The sequence below is a fragment of the Triplophysa rosa genome, linkage group LG8 (assembly GCF_024868665.1).
Source record: "Triplophysa rosa linkage group LG8, Trosa_1v2, whole genome shotgun sequence".
Lineage (NCBI taxonomy): Eukaryota > Metazoa > Chordata > Actinopteri > Cypriniformes > Nemacheilidae > Triplophysa > Triplophysa rosa.
Genome location: NC_079897.1, coordinates 18629724 through 18655186, shown reverse-complemented (window position 1 = coordinate 18655186; position 25463 = coordinate 18629724). Strand labels below are relative to the sequence as shown.

The following is a 25463-nucleotide window of genomic DNA, read 5'->3' as shown; positions in this document are numbered from 1 at the left end:
CTTTTATTGTAAACTGTTTTATGATTGTGAAAACATAAAAATGCACGTAAAGCAAAACAGAGATTTTAAAAGGTTCTGTATGATTATCAGATCACTAATCAAAGAAATACATTGACATTTTTCTTCTATTAAAACACACAATGCTCTTTAAGACATTTTCGAAGCAGTCCGATTTTTTATGAATTCGTGCGGCCCATGTAGCTCCAGTGCATTCTGTCATTAGAAAAAGACATTCCAAACACTCAAATACTAAGTTATTCATGTACATTTTATGAACTCATTTTTCAAATTATGTTGCTAATATAATTTGTAATGAAAACTGAATAATTCATATACTGACACATCATCGAATTTATTATTCACATAATAGACAGCACACGCTTGGAATAAGCATATACCATGCTGTCCAAATAAACGAATTGAGGGCTTGACACAACAGACACAACAGCTGAAATGATTCTCTAGCACAGAGACAATTGAAAAAGGAGGAAGATACACAATGAGATGAAGCAAAGCGTTTTATATCTGCACTGCTGAAGACATGATGAATATGCTTCTCTCTGTTGTTTGTGAGCTCAGTCACAGTCGTAATGATGGAGGCAACACCGAGGGAAAGGATGGTGCTTGCCATTTAATGCTTGATGAGCTGCGTATGGCTGTCTGAAGGTGTTTATGGGACAGGGAATGTATGAGACATGACGCATTTAAATATAATCTTAATGACTGAGAGAAAACTTGGGGAAAGTAAAGTGTGGCGTTTCCTCAACACTTTCATTAGCAGTTTACATGTGTGAGTGCATTGCGTGGAAGAAAGATAAGGCTATGAGAGATCACAAGTTTAAAAATAATTGATGACAAGGACACCGGTGAGAGCTATTTTTGTGTGTATGTGCGCGTGTGTGTGCATATACAGTAATCTTAAAATCAATCTGTCCCCACATCTGAGCTAAATCCGTTGTCAAGACTTCAAAATGTCAAGACCTGAAAGGACCTCAACTGAAAAATATGATTCACACTACTTGACTATTTAAAGTTGAACTATTCACTTGAACTATTTATAGTAGTGTCAATTTTTAAGTGACCCAATTTTTGTGTTTTTATAATCAATCATTTATGTTCAAAGTACTGTACTCATCATTGTGTTTATACAGTATGATAGTGTGTCTTGGTAAACCCTACAGTGTGGGTAACAAATATCCCCAAAGATATAGTAATATCAATCATTTTTGACCTTGTGTGGACATTTTTTTTTTGGTCGCAATGAAGAAAAAAAGCTTATAAATCAAACTAAATATTGTTGATTTGAAAATGTAAAAATGCAGAAAGGTATGTGTGTGGGTTGGGAGAACATACAGTTTGTACAGTTCAAAAATCATTTCATGTCGATGGATAAAACATGTTTCATGTTCCCCATAAAACATGGAAGCCCAACATTGTATGTGTGCATATGTGTGTTTACTGAACAAAATCAGAAAGATACAAAATCAAATGATTGGATGAAATGTTGAAAAATTGCACGTGTGACATCAGCAGATTCTTAGAGCCGTGGGTGTTGAAGGACCAGTGACCTTGGAGATCCAGATCTGGCCTCCTCCTGTGGCTACTGTTCACTGCTATAACACGCAGTGGCAGAAACCTCACTGCATCCCCAGAGAGACTCACACACACATCCACACGCAGAGACACGGTGTCGCTGACAGCAGTTTAATCCTCAGACAGTTTAAATGCATGGGCTGACTGGACTTCAGCTGTGATTAGAGCCGGGTCACATGATGAATGTAGATACACACATGCACGCACACACACACACACACACACACACACACACACACACACACACACTTACGTGTGCTGGAATGTCACTATAAAGAGTGATCGGGTGAGTCAAACTGTATAGTCATGTACTGTAGTATTATCCGCACTGCAGCAAGAGTCAAATGAATGGTAAACCATGTATCCGTTCAAAGTCAGAGATCAAGAATACATCAGATAATTTTATTTTTGCTTTAAACTGGAAATTCGGTCATCATACTGTATATCCACCCTCAACACTCATGACTTTTTCTGGTTAACACAAACGTATCAAAAAGTCAAAGGTTCTTATTTCCACACAACTAAATTCTGTATATATAATACAAAAAGTGTATATATGGTCAGACTTTGAACCCAGATCATCTCACACTATACAAAAACTGAACCACTAAGTTAAAGTATCACATCACACAAAGAACTACAAAGGTGTTAAAAGCACAAAGTGTTTTATCTCAAGCACAAAGTGGTCCAGGAATACCACTAGTGCTCCTTCAAAAAGGAAAAAGAAATGTCCGTGATAATGAACACATTCACTGTCATTCATCCACATGATGCGGTTTGCAGGTTTTACACGAGCTTCAAGCACAGCTGAGGCTGTATCATCTGTGTGTGGGGGGTTAGATGTGATGTGGGATAGAGCGTTTGTCTTTGAGTTTTCAGTGTCAGATGTGTCATCATCCCTCTTTGATCTCTCTCTTTTACGTTTAGTCACCAGGATGCAATGTCTTATGGAAGATGTGCTCTGATGTCACATTCCACTCAGTCTGCTGGATGGATGCTTATAATCTAAGTCCATTAAGCGTGGATCTGAAAGTCTTGCGCACACACACACACTCAATCTATTTGCAGTTTTGCCTTGACGGGGCATCATGTCTATGGCCATAATCCCTCTAATTGCATGTCTTTTCACATTGACATATCCATAATTCACCTTAAATTGTTTATTCAACAAATTAATCCCATCAACCTGCCACTTTAGACACACTGTGTGAAATAGGATTGCTGCGGCAGAGATGGGTCACGTGACCCGATGCTAATCACCGTAACTGAATTATTGTATAGTGTGGTTTATTGAGCTTTCAAAATGCTTTTAGTTTTATTTACACTGCACTTAGAACAGAGGCCGCCACGAAAAGTAAACACAAGTACACGTGTTTATCGATGATCTGGTTTTGACAAACAGGGAGGGGAATTTTGTGTTAAAACTCACTGTAGTTTCTCTGTAAACTTTAGAGAAACGTTTCACTTCAAGAGTATACTGGGTGGGTGTTTGGAAACCCTTTGTGTATGTGTGGGGTATGTTGGGGAAATGTTTTGCTGTAATTGAGATTCAAATAAATTAGCATTTACTTCCACTTGAGCATTTGACAGATACTTTTCCCCAAAACTATGTAGTACATATAATAGATATTTTTTCTGTCTGTGTGTTCCCTGGGAATTGAAACCATGACCTTTGCTGCTAACTCAGTGCTCTACCAGTTGAGCTATATTTGGGCAACTCCATGCAAACGTCAACCTTAAGATGAAACAAAATCTTCTTTTTACCAAAGGTTTTCACCATACTGATAGGTCAGATGTCAAAATTTGGTTGTTTCACTCTTAAAGTTTTAAAGCATCTTTTAAAGCATAGTTTTCAAAAGTCAGACAAGTGAATTGTCCCATTGATAACAGTACGTATTCCTTATAACATGAACATTAAAATAAAAAACTCTTTTGCAATCTATGAAGAGCCATCCCCTCTCCATTTGTTGGGTATTATTGTTTCTGGTTTGCACATTTTAATTCACAAAAATTCTACAAAGTACACTCTTGAAAAATGAAGGTGCTTTGCGATGCCAAAGAAGAACCATTTTTGGTTCCACAAAGAACCATCTCTTTCATACTTTTTTAATAATCTGAAGAACCTTTTTTGCTACAAAGAACCATTTGTGAAACAGAAAGGATTCTTCAGATGTTAAAGGTTCTTTATAGAACCAAAAGGTTCTTCTATGGCATCGAAGAACCTTTTGAAGCACTTTTTTTTAAGAGTGTATGTTGTCCCTCAAAAGTGTGCATCTTTTTGTCACATCCGTATAGCGCATGATTTTTTTTCCTGTTTTAAAATAGAAAACTTGAGCACACAGACTGATACTATACTGATACTGATACACTGGAACTGCCCGTCTAGTTTTAAAGTTCACCTAAAACAAAAACATCTGCATTTATTTATCTTCCCTCATTCCAAACTTGATTCAGTCAATAAAAACAGATGAAGTTTGATGTCATATCTAAAATAACACATCTTCAAATCTGAACATATGGCGATGAATGATGTTTCATAGTTGAGGACGGTGCTACAGTATCATTCTGTACTTCACACAATGCTATACTATATCTTCAGCAGGATCCAGCACACAAGTCATATAGACTTTTGTCATTTTGGAGCTCTACAGCCCCAACTGAGAGCTCATGTTGATGAGTAAATATTGACAGAACTTTAGGTGAACTATTCACCTCCCGGTGAATGTGACTTTTTATAGTTACTGCACTGCAATATCTGTGTCCACCATTTCTGTAAACACAGTCACGTGGAGGCTCTGTCTGAGAGTCTGGACTTGAGAGTTTATAAACTGAGATGTCACGTTGATGATTGATTGAGTTCTTTCCCCTAGTGCGCTTTCTTGAGCCATTGCTTCACACCACACACACACTCTTTCCACAGTCTGCAGTGACCTTCAATTCCTTTATACACCTCATATTCTCTCTCTTCATCTTTTTGTGTGTAAGGTTTACTGCTAAAGGCTCTTCAGCCCCTGAAACTGTCTGCCTGATTGTGTTTTGCTCATTCTATACAGTGTGTGATGATATGAGTTACCTGCCCGGCTATGTCATCTGCTTAGAGATGTTAACCTTTTCTCTCAAGGAGTGTGAGAGGAAAGAGCTTTAGGACATTCAAGGATGATTGACAGTGCGAGACGAAGGGAGTGAAAGAACGACATGTGATTGACAAGGCAGATATTCAGTGAGACGTGACATGCACACATCCTTTCATCCGAAACCTGGCTTTATTTTCAACTCTTCCACCTTCGAGAGAATTATACCTTCTGTCCTTGAGAACCAGACGGTGTAGATGGCCAACACTGTTTTTACGCTTTTTATCTTTCTTCTGCTCTCTCTCTCTCTCTAGCCATACTCTTGCCACCTCACTAAAATCCCCATGTTGACATTTTCTGTGGAAAATCGCCAGCGCAGGTATTCGGCCGTAAGCCAGACTTTAACCCTGCCTGTCAGCATAACACCTGCGACATAATTTGAGTGATTTGAGAGAGCAGATATACTTTCACAGTGGTGACATCAGAGAATATGTGTCTGGAATACTTGATATTAATGCGTTTCACATTGACCTGGCACACTCACGGATGGGATTGTGTAGTTGTAGCGCCATCTAATGTACATTGATGTTATTGCATAATTCTTTTATATGTATATAATTTTTTATTTCATTATAGACATAAGGTTGCATGAAAGTAACATGTTTACAGGTGTTGTGTTGCCATGTTGTAGATCAGCTACAGGTAAGGAATTACACTAGCGATGCCAAGGTCATAGAGCTGAAACCCATGGGAATGCATACAGCTTGTAAGTCGCTTTGGGAAACAGTGTCTGACAAATGCATAAATGTAAATAATTTTTCATTATAATTATAATCATAAGTGCTTCTCCTTAGTGCTTATGCATATTGTTACGGCATCCTAATGGATCCAAACAGAAATACAAATGAGATGCCAAGATTGCATCTCTAGCCAACCGTATTTGCTGATTAACACTATTAGATATTTTTTAAATAATCTTCTTACTTTGTATGCATGGGAAGATTTAGATATTTAAAGATGTCAAATTATTTCACCACACTGACTCAAAATACAGTAGAAAATACAATTGTGGTCATTTTTTGTACCACTATTGTTGTTTTATAGACGGTTTCAGCGGCAACTAAATAAACGACTTATGTGGCCCAAACTTAACTTCAAGGTAGACCTCCGCAAAGCATCCATAACTGTTGAGTCGTTTTGATTTAATATAATTGATATACAATAAATACTAGGGCTGGGTATCTATTCTGATGTTCCAATTCTATTAGATTCCGATTCACAAGCTCTCGATTCGATTCTCGAGTCAATGATTATAGATTTAATACAAATCCTAGATATTTCTAAAAAAGATCAGTAAATAAAACATTTCTGATAGTTGGTCACCAGGTTTGTACATGTGTCAGGATACATTTTACTCCACTCCTCTGTCAATCTTTAAGGTTTCTTGGCTGTCGCTCAGCAAATTGGAGGTTTAGCCTCCTTCACAGATGTTCTATAGGACTAGGGTCTAGAGACTGGCTAGGACATTTAATGTGCTTCTCCTTAAGCCACTCTTTGGTTGTCTTGGCAATATGTTTTGGGTCTTTGTCATGTTAAAGCACATGCACGACCCATCTTCAGTGATCTAGTTAAGGGGAGAAGGTTCTCGTCCAAGATATTACAGTACATGGGCCCGTCCCTCAGCCCCTCAATGCGGTGAAGTCATCCTGTATACCTGTAGCAGAGAAAAAGCCCTAAAGCATAATGTTTCCAACACTGTTCTTCTCTGTAGGGATGATTTTTCTTGGGGTCATAGTCAGCATTTCTCTCCCTCCAAAAACAGGAGTCAATGTTGGTCTCACATCACTTTCTCCAAACCTTTTCTGAATCATCTTGATGTTCATTGTCAAACTTCAGATGAGCCAGGCGGGCCTTCTTGGGCAGGAGGACCTTGCGGGTGCTTCAGGATTTCAATCTATTGTGGCATAGCGTGTTACCAATGGTTTGCTTGCTAACTGTGGTCCCAACTGTCTTGATATCATTAAGCTTCTTCTGTGTAGTTCTGGGCTGATCTTTAACCTTTCTCATGATCATCTTTACCCCATTGGGGAAATCTTGCAGGGAGTTCCAGACCAAAGGCATTTGATAGTTATTTAGTATTTCTTTCTATTTCCAAATAATCACACCAACAGTTGTCTCCTTCTCACCAAGCTTCTGTCTGTAGCCTATTCAAGGTTTGTGCAGGTCTACAATCTTGTACCTGACATCCTTTAAAACCTATTTGGTCTGGACCATGGTGGTGGAGAGGTTGAAATGGAAGATACAGATTCTGTTGGCAGGCATCTTTTATATACATAACAAGCTGACTTAGGAGTACTTTCTTAAAGTGACACAGGACTAATCTGTGGTCCATATAGGCACATAACCAATCTTTGGAGCCAGAATTCTTGCTGGTTGGTAGGGGATCAAATACTTATTTCACTGACTGAAATGCAAATCAATTTATAACCTCTATATAACATTTTTTTTTATATTTTGTCTCTATCAGTTAAAATAAACCCATAAAAATTATAGACTCTTCATTTCTTTGTAAGCAGTTATTGCGTGAATATAAACAAACATTTACTTACCAAATTTGATGACAGTCTAAGTTTTAATGTTGTGTCGAGAAGTTTCCATCATGGCCGACGAACATCTTCAGTCAGCTTGTGCTGCACAAGATATTGCGGTAAATGCTGAGAACACTAACTTGATTGCTACTGAATTGACTCAACCTGTGTTTTTAAGTCGTGCTTAAAATGTTAAGTCAACTTACAAACTAGTTGAGACAGTAAAAACTTAAGATGTTAAGCTGAATGAACAAATTCAGAAACTACAAGTTGAGTCAACTTAAGAAAATTAAGTAGAAACAACTGCTGAATCATTTTTTACATCTTAAAACATCAACTCAGAAGTCTTTTGAGATATGACATTTAGAGAGACAAACTTTCTCTCTCTCACTTTGTCTCCCCGTAGATTCTCCGCAGCCAGGGAAGGGTTCCGCTACAGGAAGTATTATTGGAGGAATTCTCGGTGTAATCATCCTGCTTGCTATTATTGCAACTGTTGTAGTGATGGTTTGCAAACGGCAGAGGAAAAACATAGAGTGAGTACCCTAAACGTATTCTTTCACTGTTGCATAAAAAAGTATTTTGATCGTGATTGGTATACCCTGTTTTATAAAAAGTTACATATGAATGAGCAATGCATGTTTCCCATGTGTTTTCACAGTGCTCCACCCACTCACAAACCTCCTCCTCCCATGAAGTCTTTTTCTTATGCAGACAGAGTGAGTATAGGAGAGATATACATACATGTTTTATTGGCACAAGAGAACTTGAATTCATTTTGGAATTCAGAGTAGGAAATAGTTTCAGCTATTTTTTGCAAGCCAGAGTTTGACAGTGTGATCGGTTTATGCATGTAAATGTGGTTATACTGTGGGTCCTAAATGACTGAGATCTTAAAAACATAATCTTATCTTAACCTAGTAATAAGCAGTTAATTATGAAATTAAGTGTAAAACAAATAAACATTTTGATTTAAAATGGGGAAATCCTTAAGAGACATTTTGGTGCTGATCATGTTAAGACAACGTTACCCTGGGTGAACATTTGTGTTTTTATCTTATAGCCGACCATCAGTGAACCTATTTCTAATTCTCAAAACATGTACGAGACACACAGAGAGAAGCCGGAGACAGTAAGAACTCAATATTCCTCTTCTAATCCTTTGTGGCATCTAAATAATCATACAAATAATGAATCATACATGTTTAATGGCATGTTTTTTTTGTTCATGCATTATTCAGGGTTTAATATTCACACACTTAATATGTGCTTTCACATTACTCTAACTGCAGTCTCTCGTTTATTACACTAATCTGACAGAATGTCTCAGTGTATTATGATGAGGGTGATCGTCATGAGACTTCACAACACAGTGCCGCTTATTCCTGGGAGCAGAAAGAGGCTCTGTTTCCTGACCATGATGATAGAGAGAGAGACGGGAGGATGGAAGAGGAACGTTACTTCTCTGTCAATAGAGGGAGTAGCTTTGTGTCATCAGCTGTGGTGGTGTAGGACAGGAGGATCTTGCTGTGCCATATGCAGTGACCCCCAAAACTATTTAGATAGGCTACTTAAGTCAGATACTTACTTGTATAAAGTAGAAACATATGTTTTACATTAAATATATACTGTAAAATATTAAATAATCCTTACAAGCGTGTTTACCAAAAGTTTTTTTAAGGTTTTAATTAAAGGTGGACAGTACCTTTTTACTCTAGTACATTTTCAAGTTTTTGTACTTTAGTGTTTTTACTTCTGAAAGAATGTACTTCACTATATTCTAAAGCATACAGTATGTCATACTTATTACTCCACTAAATTTCATAAATACACGTTGTTTTTCCTTTTTTTATTTAAAAAGTAAAATTAAGAAAGTACTAGATTTTGAATGTAAGTAAAAATAAAATAAACATTTACTGTATTTTTGAAAGGTAGTGCATATACTGTATGCTTTATAATGTAGTGAAGTAAAAAAATTCTAAAGTGAAAACATCTGATAAAATACTTGAACATTTTCTTAAATACTGTCCACTGTCCATTTCTGGTTGCCAAGCATAATGGAACATGTCCATAGTTAATGTGACAAATTGCACATCTGGTTACTCTGTTAAGACACCTGTGTGAACTTGAGTGTAAAGACGTTTTGGGGCCATCCACTGTACTGTACATGAGGAGTCAAAAAGAGATGACAGAAGTTTTTAGAGCCATGTTTTATACTGTAATGTGAACACTGTGGAATTTCTATATGTTTTATAGTCATTAGTTTTTTTTAACTGTATTTTAAATATCTTTTATTCTTTAATGTACACAAAGCTAAACACTGTATGAGCCATTCTCGACAGGGGCTCTGTCTCACTGAAACCTCAACGGGGGAATGAAGACATTTGTGCTTGTCATGTGTGCACTTATATATGTAGCTGTGCACACACACTTTATTTGTCTGTTTGTATCTAATAACATTTATCTTTTCAAAATTTTGTTTGCATGTGTAAGTGCAAACGAAATGTGCCATGTGTGTCTACTCTGAATGTGTGAATGTGTAATATTAAGAATAACACCTGTGTTTTTAGTTATAAAAACACAATGAGCCAGTGATCAACACATTTAAATGATGGAATCATACAGTTCAAAAAGGGAATTTTTATCATTAATGACATACATTGCTGCAATGTACAAGCAAGAATGCTACCTGAAAAAAATCAGGTGTAAAACAAGAAGTGTTTTATTTGTTTACTCCTCAATCATCCAGCCCTCCTCATTGTTGTTAAACTGATTTAAAATGTTACCTTACAAGATTTTTTTTTTTTGTATTGATTTCTTGATTTAGTAAAACACACTAGATTTTATTATTCGTATCCTGTTGACATTTATTTTTATTTAACTGCATTGATTTCTTTGTTTTTAGTTTGCTGAGTATTAATCTTTGTTACAGTCCACTGTACTGCTATTGATTGTTCACACTCAATAAACAGTGAAAGGGTGATGTGATCTCTGCTTTAAATGGCTGTGTACAGGCTGAATACTCACAATATTTTATTACATTTTATTATTTATATATTTTATTATTATTCACTTTTATTTTAATATTCTAATATGGTCAGTTCTATCATATAATATTCATATTGTCTATTTTAATCTACTATTCTAATATAGAAATGTAAACCTTCCAATCATGTTGCAAGACTATTGGGACCCTACTGCACTCAATGCATGGAGTGCTGCCTACGTATTTCCGGTAAAATCTCAGGGGGCGGGAAAGCTTCCGGGTTGTATTCACCCATAGCAAATGTGCTTGACCAGCGCTCGTTTTGGGGGGAATTAACGTGTAATATAGATTAGTGAAATACATCGTATTGTTAAAATACTATATATTAAACATGTAATGATGCTATAATACAAAACTTTAGTTTAGTCATGACCTGCAGCGTTTAAATACACACGTGACTGTGGTTTCGTCAGGTATGGCTGTGTCCTGTTTTATGAAGCTTCACAGAGATTTAATAATGTTCCGAGCATGGATTTACATTATTACACGTAAGGATTTAAACCTTAACTGGTACTTCAGTTTGTTGTCATCACTTTAAGAGTGCAGATGTGATTGAGCCACAGCACGTCAGCTACTGAAGATCAAATGGTCTACTGGTGAAAACGCTAGCGTTAGCTAATGCTAAAGAATAAACGTAACACTGGTTACATTAATTTGGTTTTATTTGTACAAATTGTAATGTAAATAAAAATGACGTAAATATATAGGCTACTTAAGACATTTTTGTACTGTACATATTTGTTTCTGTACGTAATATGCATTATATGTGCTTGTGCAGTCATCCATATCTTAGTTCTTAATGTGTACTTTTTTGTGTGTAACTAAAATGTCTTTGTATGCAGCTGTGACATGACAATAAAGATATTTTATTATCAAAATGTGATCCATTAATGTAAGCATGTATATAATAACTGATACAGAGAAATTGTCAGGTAAAATACAAATACAAAAACTATTAAATACGTCAAACAAATGCTTTTGATTTAAATAAGGTTTCATATTGGAATACTGTAAAGTAAAACATTTAAAATGATTAAAATGAATGGACTATATGAAATTCTCACAATACACAGTAAAAATGCTCACTATTTCGATGTCCCTGTTCTTCTCATGTTATCCCTGCTCTTAACCATTTCTCATATTTCTTGTGGTTAACAGTACGACTTTGTCTGTGATCCTTGGAAAACTTCACAAAATTTAAACAATAAATTTAAGCTTTAGGTCACAGCTATCCTTTGGTGTGTCCTGCTCCTAAACTTTGTGTCTTCTCTGACTTCATCATAATTCTGAAACATGTCGTCCTCTCCCTGATCTCCTGTCAGCCGATTCTGACTGGGAGCTGAGAAAATACATATAACCTAGTAGTATTAATGATTTGAAAATCACACTCGTAACAATGGGAGGTAAGTGATAACGTTATAATTTATAAAAAAATCAATGTCATCAACTTAAGGTGAATTGTGTAACAAATTAAAAACCGATTCAGTATTTCAACAATATTTATACATTTTAAAAGCCAAGCGATGTGTTTCTTTACAGCAAACCTGCATATTAGAGCAATATGACAGATGTGTCTTACCGGGAACTGTGTTATTGATATCTGGTCAGACTCATACAAATTTGTTGTTTAAAGGTAAAGGTATTTAAGGGCTGAAAATCCTTGATAAATCCTTGATGTCATTCAGTGTTATCCAGCCTTAACGTTACGTGCTACATGCTAGTAGCAATAGCGTCCAAGCTGTCCATGTATTTTTAAATGTATAGTTTAAAGTACTTCTCCATTTTACTTTATCACAATGCTGACGAACATCATTTATTGTAATCCGGCGAACTTTGTGTAAGCAGCGAGTACAAATATTCTTCTTCTCCTCTGTCATGTCACAGCTCTAGGTAGAGATGAATGGCAGCGAATGTGTTTTCGCCCCCTGAGTGTAAACGCGGAAGCGGCCGTGCATTGAGTGTATTCAGTTCTTAAGCCACTAAACGTTCAGTTTTCTCTTATAATGAGTTTTCAGGCCAATATACCACTAAATTTACCACTAGGAGGCATTCATTGGCTGTAAGGATAGATTAAATCTCCAACCCATCATTATGGTTTTAGTTTCATCAACTTTTTCTAGAAGTTACTAAACCAAGAGACAGTGCAGCTGCACGACAATGTCCTCACTTGACAGTGTTGTTGTGTAATCAAACTACACGAGGGCGCTCTCTCACAAAAATACACCTGGATTTCTACAGGCATGCGCGAACTGCACTTACATGCTAACCATCTCACAGTCAGAGGTAATTATTTAATATAGCTATTAAAAATTATCTAAATTTGGTTTTAGACATTACAGATTCAGATAGTGTAACCTGCAGATATAGTTTCTATTAGTCTAAAATCATACAAACAGTTCAGACATTATCAGACAGAAGTGGTGCAACTATTTTGTCGCTTAATAAATGACATGGCCTATATTCACAAAAATTACAAGAATAAACACGTTAGAAACGATATGATCAGCATATCAATATTGTGAAAAGAATTTCAGTCTATTTCTCACCATGTGGCATGCACTCATGAACAGAGTGACTGATCTGAGACGTGTTTCAATGAAAGGGAAACTAACTAACCTTTTGTACTAATCATTTAACATAGTAAAAAATCGGCATGTTTGATTAGTATAAATTTAGAATGAGAATATTTGAATTCATTTTAAATCATAAGTCCTTTGGTTTGACGGTTCTTGAATCCCTAATTTTCATGTGTGGCCGAAGAGTCATATAAGTTATGATATAACCCTGTGTTTTTATTCTAGACTGCTTCAGGAAGTACAGCTGATGAACTTGACATGTTCATGAACCCCAAATAATCCCAAATGTTCTTGCAGAAGCCCTGGTTACATGTATCCCAGGGACGGCTGTTGCTAGGCAACCAATGACATTACCACAGCAACATCAGCATAATCAGATGACAGAAAGAAAATGTAAGTGAAGGAAACATTTGTCTGGTTTTGAATACTGTGGTGCCGGGATTGATTTGACAGCTGTGTTCTGGACTGGGCGGATTTGTCTAAGTACCTCTGTGCTTCTGCCTGATTCAGCTGCAGACATTTGCCACTTTGTGTCTGTCTGGTGGGGATTGTGTAAATGGAGAAATGTTAGATAATGTAGTTTGGAGTGGGCCTATCTGGGTACTATCCTGGCTTCTCTAAAAGATGTGGCGCATCAGGACTTTGTGAAATGCCGAGTAAGCATATCATTGGTACATTTACATTTAGTCATTTAGCAGACGCTTTTATCCAAAGCGACTTACAGAGAGTTCAGGGAGCAATAAGTGATATGTCATACAGGAGCAATAATACAATAGGTGCTAATACAAAGTTACTAATTTCAACAAAAGCTAGACCAATACCTGTTGAGAGAAAGAGAGAGGGTTAGTGTTTTTTCCCCTCATTTTTCTGTCAAGTATTCACAGAAGAGATGGGTTTTAAGTAGTTTTTTGAATGTTGTGAGAGATGTGGTTGACCGGACCGAGTTAGGAAGAATGTTCCACCAGGAAGGAGTTGTGAAGGAGAAAGAGCGGGAAAGCGATTTACCGCCCTTACGAGAAGGCAATACAAGACGCCTCTGGTTTGCTGAACGCAGGGTTCTTGATGGGGTGTAGGTGTGTAGGAGGGTGTGTAAGTATGCCGGTGCAGATCCAGTGATAGTCCTGTAGGTAAGCATTAGTGACTTGAATCTGATACGGGCGTCATCCGGTAGCCAGTGGAGAGAGATGAAAAGGGGTGTCACATGAGCCATTTTGGGCTGTTGAAAGACGAGGCATGCTGCTGCGTTCTGAACCAGTTGGAGTGGTTTGATAGCCTTTGCAGGAAGACCAGCAAGGAGAGCATTGCAGTAGTCCAATCTTGAGATGACCAGGGCTTGGACAAGGAGTTGTGCCGCATGCTCAGTGAGATAGGGTCTGACCTTTCTCACGTAGAATAAGGCATATCGGCATGACCACTTTGTCTTTGCAATGTGATCATTGAAGGACAGCTGTTCATCAAATATGACTCAGAGGTTCCTGGCTGTTTTGGAAGGAGTGATTGTGGTATTGCTAAGTTGGATGGTGAGATCCTGTTGCACCGTGGGGTGTGCCGGAAACATGAGTAGTTCTGTCTTGGCAGGGTTCAGCTGGAGGTGATGCTCTTTCATCCAAGCTGAGATGTCTTCTAGGCTGGCTTTAATGCGAGCTGCTACAGTGGTATTGTCTGGGTGAAACTAGATGTAGATCTGGGTGTCGTCAGCAAAACAGTGATACGAGAAGCCGTGTGCCCGTATGATGGGTCCCAAGGATGTCGTGTAGATGGAAAAAAGAAGCGGTCGAAGCACCGATCCCTGAGGGACCCCAGTGATCATGTGGTGAGCAGTGGACAGCAAGCCCCTCCATGACACCCTGGAGGATCTGCCGGAGAGGTAGGATTTGAACCAGCGGAGAGGAGTGCCTGAGATTCCTAGAGATGACAGGGTTGCTAGCAGTATCTGGTGATTGACAGTGTCGAACGCTGCAGAGAATCAGGACCGAGGATTTAGATTCCGCCTTGGCTAGCCGCTGTGACCGATAGCAGTACAGTCTCAGTGGAGTGGTTTGTTTTGAAGCCAGACTGCTTGTCATCCAGTAGTAAATCCAGACACATTTACAAATTAGCATGCAGATTAATTGTGATTTTAGTCTTTCAACTATGGGTGCTTTTGGACTTTGTTTAGAAATGAAACTCTCACAACACTTTTGAAACTGACTTGTTTTTATTTTGTGGATTACAATGGCATTACTGGATAATTTTCATTTCCACCTCATCTTGAATCAAGTTAATTTCTGTTGTGACGAAAAATCAACTAATGTGACAAAAAAGCAATTAATTTCATTTCACACACATTCATTCATTCGGGATCTATACACCTGACACAGAAGGCCTGTAAGAACATCTTGCTCTCTCGTTGACTAATCTATCTAAAAATAAATGAGAAGAGAGGAGGATGAGCAGCCGGAAGAGGATGGAGGGATAAAAGGAGGTTAAAGAGTGTGCAGGTGGAGCTCACTTTCCTCTGATCCTTCCTTCCTCTCTCCCAATCACAGTGCAGAACGCAGTTGGAGACCGGCTGAGTGTGTTTCAGAGTCTATGTACTAATTGGCTTGTGTTTCGGCCATGTTCATAAAGTGCGATGGACAAACTTCACTCCTCCCCTTCTGTCTGTAACCATGTGTCTGACTATGATGAGCATGGCAGCATGTGCACTGTTGTCATGGCTGGTGAGTAATGTCTGTTTCCCTATAGAATAGAGTTGCACCACCATGCAACTAGTTTCCACATGTACAGATAACACAACTCTGTGTGCTTAACAATACTTTTGTACTTTCATAAGGTGACAATTATGTGTTATTCAGTAAGAAAATAAACGTGGAGTGGGACTTTTTCTTTGGGGATTTGATTATTGAGATACCGTAACATAATGACCTGCATTCAGTTTCTCTAACATGATGCCTAAATAGCAGTCTGGCTAATGGCCTGCAGGTATTAGGTGATGTCAGCTGAAAAGTTATTTTTAAAGGAGAAGAAACCTTTGTTTTTTGGGGGGTGTTAAAAAATGCACTGATAAAATTGCAAGATGTATCAAAATTATTTAAATATTGCAGTTGTCCATATCACAATTGTTTACATTGATTCAATGATTGTAATACTTCAAAAAGTTATTTATAGTCAAAGTTTTATATGGACACAGATAACAAAGAGACAGGCGAGACAGAAATAAATGATTTCTCTTCCCAGAAAGAATGCGAAACATGTATATTAGTTTTAGAATTTTTTAAGGTATGAAATGTTTTAAAGTGTGTAAGTGTGTAGTTTTTTTTGGAGGATTGATCAATATAATATACATAACTATGTCTTGAGAAGCCCTTACATAATGAAGTGTTATGTTTTTATTACCTTAAAATGAGCTATTTCTATCTACATACACCGCGGGTCCTCTTACACGGAATTCACCATGTTGTTTCTACAGTAGCCCTAAACGGACAAACTGCTCTACAGAGCGCATTTCGTAAATATGTTATCTCATTCGGCAAAGAAGCAAAAACTTGACAACATCTTAATCCTCTCTCAGCCTCCGTAGTGCTTCGAAAGGGAGGGTGAACTGTTGGTTGCAATTCACAACCTCAACATTAGATGCTGCTAAAAACTACACAATGACGCTTTAAAGGGATATTTCACAGGCAAAACAAAATTTCCCCATGTTTTACTTTCCCTCAAGGCATCCTGACTGAATATGACTTTCTTCTTGAAGAATAAGGCGGTCGAAGTTATAATACTGTGTATCATTTTACTTCCAAGCGGTGGAATGGGAGTGAATGGGCGTCGATTTTTTGAAGCTCCAAAAGGTGCCTCCATCGATCAAAGAACTGTTTGACATGGCTCTGTGGTCTTAACAAATGTCTCCTGAAGCGAATCGATGTGTTTGTTTAAGCTAAATATCTATATTGACATCGCTATTAACGTTGATGTCTAGCTTCTGTTATACCTCTGCTGCGCGTGAACCAGAGGCTTGTTTTTCCGACAAATGGCACAGGCATGTCGTAAGTTCCGGTGACGAACGCAGCATTTTTCATTTTGTTCAGGATGTCGTCAAATCAAAGCATTATGAGACAACACTGCAAAAATGAAAAAATACTGTTTACAGTACTCATTTAAACAGAGAGCAGCTGTAATTATTTCACACTAAATAACCACAAATTTAAATGTGTAATTAATTATAATGGGTTTACAGTAATGGATGAAGTGGATTGTGTTTTGTAATTGTTGTTAATTAATGACAAACCAAAACAAACTGTAGTTTGGCCTATGAAATGTTGAAATAGATTTTATGTTTTGAAACATATTTTATTAAAATGTCAAAGGGATAGTTCACCCCAAAATGAAAATTCTTTCATCATTTATTCACCCTCATGTCATTCCAAATCTGTATGACTTTCTTCTGCAGAACACAAAAGAAGATATTTTGAAGAATGTTGGTAACCGAACAACACTGTCCACTATTGATTTTCATTGTATGGAATTCTCAAAAACTACGTATATCATTGGTGTTATCTTTGTTATTGACCTCTGTAGTACTTGGTATTAGATTGAAAAGAATAAAATTCAGACTGGGTGCACAGACATTTTGGAAAAAAAAGACATGTGACACAGGTTTGTATACTTCAAGGACGTGCGCAAAATAAGGCTGTCATACTTCAAATCCACACAGACTGTGATATTTGGGGCATGGCCAAATACAGTACACTACACACTCTTTCTGGTTTCTATGGCAGATGGACTGCTGCTAAAATTAAATGACACTCATCCACTCATCCATGTTTCTAGAGTCAAGTCAAATCATTGTATGGCCTGTCAAAAGCAGCCCGCTGAGTGTGTTAAATGTGTTAGATGAGTCGTGATGACAAAATGTGTAGTAAATTGAGTAAGATAGTCGTGCATGACTGTATGTTATGTGCACGCATTAAGTCTGCTTTCCTACACTGTTAAAAAATTCAACTCACTAAATCTTAATGTATGGCTATACGTTTTTAGCAACTGTAGAATCAGAGTATTGCTAAACTTAGAGACAGCAGTGAGAAAAATGGAGTGCTTTGGTGAACCACTGATGAACAAAGTTATAATAAAACTGAAAAAATGGATGGGAACAAAAATGATTATGTTACAGTGTACAAGTGAAACAACCCATTGTCCAGCTAAGAGGATGATATTAGCTCAGTCATGTGACTCTAGACCCCCTTCAGTGCTGTGTGCTAGTGATAAGTAATAGAAGCTGTGATTAGACAGATTGTTTAAGGGGCTTAGTGGACAGTATCTCGAGTAGAGACCAGGCCCCCACTCACACTCATCTACTGAACATCTCTCTATTTTCTGACCTTCCTCCCTTGCTGTTTCACCTCTGACCGTCAGGTGGAAAGGTCGTGTGCTGTGCTGGAGGAGAAGACGGAAGAGGAGGGGGAGGAGACCAGAACAGCATGGTGAGTAAGAAAGAAAGGCGGTTGAGAGAAGGTATTGGATGCTAGATGATTGTGTGTTGTGCGTGTGCGCACGTATGTTTGGGTGAACTATCATTTTAAAGGGAAAAAGAAAATTCTGTCATGAATTACCCCCCATGCTGAACACAAAGAAAGATATTTGGAAGAATGTTAGCAACTGACATTTCTGGGATATCATTGACAGTGATATATGGGAGTCAAAGGTGGCCTATAACAGTTTGCTTTCCTATATTCTTCCAACCTCATTTTTGGATATTACTATCTTCTTTACGGTATAAAAACGTACATACTTATACTTATGTATTTGTCTACCATTGATTTGCACACAATTGTAAGCAATATATGTTATGTGAGTCTCTAACGTTACAAACAAACCTTACCCTGTTTGTTCAACATTTTCTGTATTCATTTGGCTGTACTGATAACAATCAAAAACACATTATGAAAATTCCATTGTACATACTTTATTATTAAAGCAACATCTGGTTTAAAAATCAGTTTTAAAACGCATAACAGAATGTGTTATTACATGCTGTCCGTAAACTTTCTTCCAAGTGGGAAACCTAAAAAATCGTTCCTAGTGGTGAAGCTTTCGGTTGTTTCTATCGTGTGTCTTAGTAACATATTACACAAGAAGAACGTACCATTGTATCTCTAAAATAAAGTGAAATTGAATGAAGAAGGGTTGATATCTCAAGATTCTTTCACCCAAAAATGAAAATTCTGTCATCAATTACTCACCTTCGAGTTGTTCCAAATCTGTATAAATGTATTTGTTCTGATGAACACAGAGAAAGATATTTGGAAGAATGCTTATAACCAGACAGATTTTGCCCCCCATTGACTACCAAAGTAGGAAAAAATACAATGGTAGTCAAAAGTGCCCCAGAACAGTTTGCTGTCCAAAATGTCTTCTTTTGTGTTCAAGTAATTTTTCCAACTATGGGAGTCAAAATCTTTCCGGCTATAAGCAGGGGTTAAATTGGACCGGGGCCGTCCGGACCACAGTTTAAGTTTAAGTTACAATTTACCTCAGTGTATACACTTACAATGTATACACTGAAGTATTCATCTCGAAAAAACGAATCTATATGCAACACAGTAACCCAACTCACAGTCGTACATTAACCGCGTGCGCGCAGAAATCATTCCCTGCATTCCATTCCGAAGTGATCATTCCTGTGCCCTACTCTCTGTGTAAGCTCTGAAAGGAAAAACGCAATTGTCCGTTTAACATTCACTGGGCAAAAGGAGCAATAAAAACTATTTTGACTAAGTGGCATTTTGTATAGTGTCTCCTACCCGAATGGCCCTTCGGAGGGAGATATTCTGTTTGGAACGCTCCGCGTTTGTGATTCCTTTCTGCAGCAAATCTGACATGATGCGCGGTACCGCTTCTCGTCCGGTGCGCTCTGTTGTTTTAACGTTTCAAGTTATAATGCGCTGTTTGTGAAGAAAGGCTCGATTTCCAAATTTTGTAATTTTTATCAAATTCAAGCATTTAAAGCGGTTTGTTTATGGTTTGTGCGGCAGCAACGATGCACAAGTTAATGGGTCATCTCAGTCATTGTGAATGTAGTTTTGACAGAAAAGTAGCCTATTGTAAATACAAAGGTCATACATACAATTCTATGGACAATAATAAACTAATTTGATATTGACACAAGGAAAGGGCACAGGCCTACAGAAAGATTTTATTTTTACATGTAGCTTTGTAAACTGCTGGCATCTAGAATGAGTTTGATCAGAATTTTATTGTTCATAGCAAAGGGCTCTCTCAACTTTTATTTTACAGTTTGTCAAAAAATAAGATTATAATCTTCATATACGCACCCTTCAAAATCCCCCACAGAGCCCCCAGCACATAACAAATCCCAATTTAACCCCTGATTATAAGCATTCTTCCAAATATCTTTCTCTGTGTTCATCAGAACAAAGACATTTATACAGATTTGAAACAACACGAAGGTGAGTAAATGATGACAGAATTTTCATTTTTGGGTGAAATATCCCTTTAATGCGTATGCTTATGTGTGTGTGAAGCATACATTTATAGCATGACTAACAGATGTGGCGGAGAGGCAGTGATGTCATTCAGCTATTTATAGACTCTCTAACATGCAAAAAATGTCCCTTCATCCAAATCTCGAATCACCTTATATAAAGCTTTTACATTGTACCCAGACTGCATGTGCATACAATAATTGTCTTAGAAGCAGGCTGATGGTAACACACATGCACACTACTGATGACAAAATCTGCTGATCCGATATATTGTGTGTGTTTGTCTGTGTGAATTTGTCTACGTGTTACAAAGAGCGAGAACAGCAAAAGCGGGAGAATGATGATATGTGTCTGAAATCTAGCCACAGCAGTTTTTCAAACTAATGAGGAAGATGTGACATTATCGTGTGTGTGTTTGTGTACATTCATCTATTGAGAATTTAATCCTAATAACAAGCTTCATCATAAGTAATGATAGTTCAGGGTTAGCAACCCAGCTGTTTGTGCTACCTACGGTATGTTCATGTGTGTGTTTGCAATGCATACACCCCTACACGATTCATTGTGCCCAGGGCTGGGCAGTATTTATGATACATGTATTTAAAATACAAAACAGTATTTTGTCATTTGTATTTGATTGGGTCGATGAAAATGGCTTCATATTTTGTATCTAAATACTTCAGTGTTTGTATTTTTGTAGTTTCAAAATACTGCAAAATACGTTGTAAGAAGTCTACGTGATGACATCATAAAAATGCGGCCTCTGATTGGTGCCTACTCTGTAGTTTGCCCGGACTTGTTGTTGAGGGCGGAACAGAACATTGGAAGAAGGTGGTCAAGGTAAGAAACGTGCAGGCTGTAAGATTTCCATCTGTCTATTGCATAAATTGCTTCAAAAGAGTTTATGTTAAGTTTTGTTCTTCGTGTTAGTAGCCTAGGCTAAATACTAGTATACGGTAAGGCATCAGCTAGATAGCTAAAGAGACTCTGCAATGTAGTCCACAGGCTACACACACACAATCACAAATTTACTCTCTTACCCACATTCACACATGAGTTTAACTGTTTCTGTTAGACCTTTGTTAAGTGTTTTGGAATACCTGCTCTCTTGTATTCTCTGTTGTATGGTTGGAATTGGATTAATACTCCTTGAGAAGTTCTGTTGATACTTATTGATTATATTTTTGGCTACTTTTAAACATTTTAAATATAACTTTTGCTACAATGTTTGCTTTCAGCTACCAATGATATTATTGAATGACTATAATGTTTGTCATTGAGTCAGTGTTGCTGATGCACAGAAGGCCCTTTGTTACCAAACACCAAGTAACTAAATTAGGATACAATTACAAGTCAGTTGCAAACTGTAAAACATTAAACTGTTGGTAACTTTAAAACTAACCTTCATCTGGGAGACCACAGCCACGCATATGTGAATATTTGATCTGTTAACTGATTGCATATGTCAGATTTATTGCATGACTTGGGCAGAGAAAAGCTGTTGCTATCAAACATTGTTTACTTAATCCACAGAATCCGTGTAATGGTGAAGGGATAGATCAAATAGGCCAATTGATGGAGGGTTTGTGAAGAAATTTCATGCTCCCTTGTAAAAGTATTTTGTAGTATTTTTAAAATACAGTCGTTTATTTTGATACATGGTGTGGCCGCTGTATTTTGTAGTTTATTTTGATACACTTAAAAGTAAGGTATTTGGTATTTTATTTAAAAAAACATTTTGATGTATTTTTGCCCAGCCCTGATTGTGCCCACATACATTTCAGTTAGCGCTAAGTGCTAGCCTAGTGCTAATAAACTCTGAGGACCCACACCTGGAGAAGAGGCATGAAATATCTATTTCCATGCAGACTAAGACACAAAACAAGGACTGCACATATATACAGTTAATTCCAGACGGCTATATACAGTAAATTAAGAAAACTATTGAGATAACTGTGTAAATTTTGTGACAGAATAGCATATGCAACATTCCCCTGGGGCTAGTTGTCACAAAATGTTTTATATGTAGGCTATTCTCTGCAAGTTCATTTTTGTATTTTTAACGAAGGTCATTATATAGGTTATGAGAAAAAAACAGGTATGTGTTTTTACCACACAAAGGCCTTGTGGATTAGGAGTCATACATTTAACACTGAATCCCGACGCACAAGGAAGACGGTGAGCTACACTTAATCTCAACTTGATTGCTTGTTTTAAAACCCTTGGCCCAAAACCTCTCTCATCCCTCCAACCTCTTCTTTATTCCTGCTCTTTCATCTCTCCTTAATCCCGGTCTATTCCTATTTTGTCCTTTATTCCTTTCACAGAAGTCATTACGCAACGAGGACGCATGGCATGCGGTCACATTAATCTGGAGGGGGGGTGACGTCTGTATGTGTTGCAGAGACCTCTGTTCTCTTAATACTCCAATACTCCCTGTCTCCTTCATTTATCTGTGTAATTCACATTCTTCTGTTCGCGGCGTGTGATGCTGTGAACTTTACTGAGGTTGTTTCCTCCTCCGCATCCCCATTAAGACTCTCAACCCTGCAAGGTCGTTTCCAAGGACACCGTGCTCTTACTGTTTGGCCTCCTGATTGGCTATCTGCCTCTTAAAGAGGAAGTGCCCAGTAAGCACATGTCGTTCTGAATCGAGCGGCGTAACCTCACGCTCACGCAGCCATCACAGCAAACTGCAGAGTCAGCAGTCACAGCGTCACAAAATCTGAGCTCTTCAATTACTTAAGATGCGCCCTTTAAAAAATACATCCCTTTTGAGAGAGAATGTTCATTTCCCAGTCTAAGTAGCACAAGCCCACGTTCATCTCTTAAAGTTAATCTAAGAATACTAATCACAATTCTTCTTTTAGTTTATGGATGAGGCAACTAATTTGAGGAAACTTCTGCATTCATTAGATTCCTTATTTTGTCCTTCTGACAGTGAGCGTGACCTAAACAGAGTTCTGACCTAGTTTAGGCACAGAAGTGAATGATGGATTTTTAGACTGTAAATGTTTGACCTTTAACAGATATTTGATCTTACTTAGTTTTATTCTGATCTCATGTCCTCCACATGTTTCTGCCTCTCCAACCTCCTCCTGTATTGCCTCTCTATGTGTGCTTACTCTCATCCAAATTGATTCCTTTTCTCTTTCCTGACAACACTGATCATTTCACAGAATATGTTCATTTTATATTTTAAAGCTGTTAATGAAGAAGTAGGTTTAGATCATGCTACCCTAAAACATAATGCAATTGTCAGAGATTAAAATGAGGGTTTCTTTGACTCTTGCCTCCATCTTTTCCTCATTTCCCCCTGTTCTGAGTCAGCAAAATGACTAAGAGATGATCACCTGACCGCTGTTGCTGTGGAGACGGAGATTTTTTTCCCTCTCTCTGCAGCAAGGGGGGTACTGGAAAAGGTTAAAGAAGGATAGAGCATGGTGTTAGCCATTTTGTTTTTTTAATTTTTTTGAAAAAACTTTATTTGTTATACTGTGTAGGCCAAAGACTACACAGCATGGTTTTGCTATTGGGGACTTTATTTGGTACACAATTTATTAACCTATAAGCCCTGTGATGTTTCGTTAACTGATGTGGTCAAAAGCTTTGTGATTTCAAGGTAAATAGTCAATGCAATATGTTACACGCTATGTACATACATTTTCTAATATTATAAATCTGATAAATCTGAATAGCACAAAAAAATCATACATTTTTTTGTGATCTATGCAATGACATGCAGGTTTACTTTTATCGCAAGTGCAGTGGGGGTTGTAGCCAAGTTTGACAGATAGCTTATACCAACAATTGAGGGCGGCACAATGTCTGTCCCCTCTGCAATACAGAACCACTACTTTACATTGCAAATCAACACACTGGCCCGGTTTTGTGTCCTCAGAGAATATATTATCAGGTGCATTCTATCAAACCCTATATGCATCTCTTATGTGTAGTGATGCGTTTTTTAATTTAACAGCTCAAATACAGTTGCCACATGCCCTGCATATTTGCTCAAATATTAACCCAAATGTTCTCGTTCAGTTCAATAACCTGGTGCTAGATCTTTGTTTCATATATGAACGTCTATGTGATGTACAGAGGTTAGTGGTGAGGGGTCTGAAAATGGTGAGTCTGACTTTGGTAAAGATACTGTTTATACTGTTCAGATGTTTGGAGTAAGAGGAGTTTTCTGTCTCTGTGATACTCTTGCTTAGCTGTGAAAGAAACCATCAGTATGATTTATTTTCCCTGATATATGCAGTTGTCTGTAACATGAATTTGTGCAGTTTGTTATTTGTAAAAGCGGATATAAATACATAACATGTGCCTACAGTTCTTGAAGGTCAAAGCATATGCGCTGGCATCCTACGCTTGACCTTTCGTCATTTTTCCAGGGTCACCGAGTTTAAGGTCACACTTTGATTCTTTTAGCAGCACAATATGCAGCCGTCTATGTTGCAGTTCCCTTTTCTGAGCTGAACTCAACAATGAACTAGGTGTTCAGATTCACTACAATAAGGAAAGAGATGAATAGATAAAGAAAGAGAGCAAGATATACACTGAACATGAAGGAAAGCTAGAGATATTTGCCAAAGATTGCAGCATTCTTATATAAATAATTACAATAATTGTTCATTGTCCTAGTGTAAAAAAATACAATACAGACGTGCACAACACACACAAAGACCAAAGTTTAATATTGTAATTCCATCTGATAACTTAGTGTGCTTTAGACCTGCTGCAGTGATGGCTAGTCCTACATGTTCCTGCATGTTCTCGTTCTGGATAACATTTAATTTAACGTAAGAAAACATTCAAACAACCAATAAACCAAACACGTTTACAATACGCTAATCATGCAACCACACCGATCGAGACTTAGCTTATTTTTAGTCCATTTTATCAAAAAGAGATTTTCTCAGAGCACACGATGATGCTGTACCGCTGTCACCTTTGGAATTCTGCAGTAACACAGGAGGGGCCATCCGCGCATCCGATTGGTGTCTTTTACCTGGTGCGTTCACGTTGATTGGACAAATGATACGTCGATAATAAGGCGGGCGTGTGTTTATTGGCTCAGACCGAAAATATGGGCGTTTCCAGCGAGA

The 25463-nt window shown here is 37.6% G+C and overlaps 1 protein-coding gene and 1 long non-coding RNA gene across 2 annotated transcripts in view; both read left to right on the top strand.

Annotated features, from left to right (window-relative positions):
• The window catches only part of si:ch73-22o12.1 (nectin-2), a 61134-nt gene extending 50901 nt beyond the window's left edge, over positions 1-10233 (top strand). Inside the window, exons 7-10 of the mRNA XM_057340875.1 lie at positions 7659-7788; positions 7914-7971; positions 8316-8384; positions 8573-10233. Of these exons, the coding sequence (XP_057196858.1) occupies positions 7659-7788; positions 7914-7971; positions 8316-8384; positions 8573-8764 (449 nt within the window). The 3' untranslated portion in view covers positions 8765-10233. The remainder of the gene's footprint in view (positions 1-7658; positions 7789-7913; positions 7972-8315; positions 8385-8572) is intronic.
• A 1361-nt stretch (positions 10234-11594) lies between these two features.
• LOC130558497 (uncharacterized) lies at positions 11595-25313 on the top strand. Its single transcript, XR_008963431.1, has 3 exons — positions 11595-11701; positions 13100-13267; positions 18263-25313. It is a non-coding gene; the product is annotated as an uncharacterized LOC130558497 (long non-coding RNA).
• Positions 25314-25463: the final 150 nt, after the last annotated feature.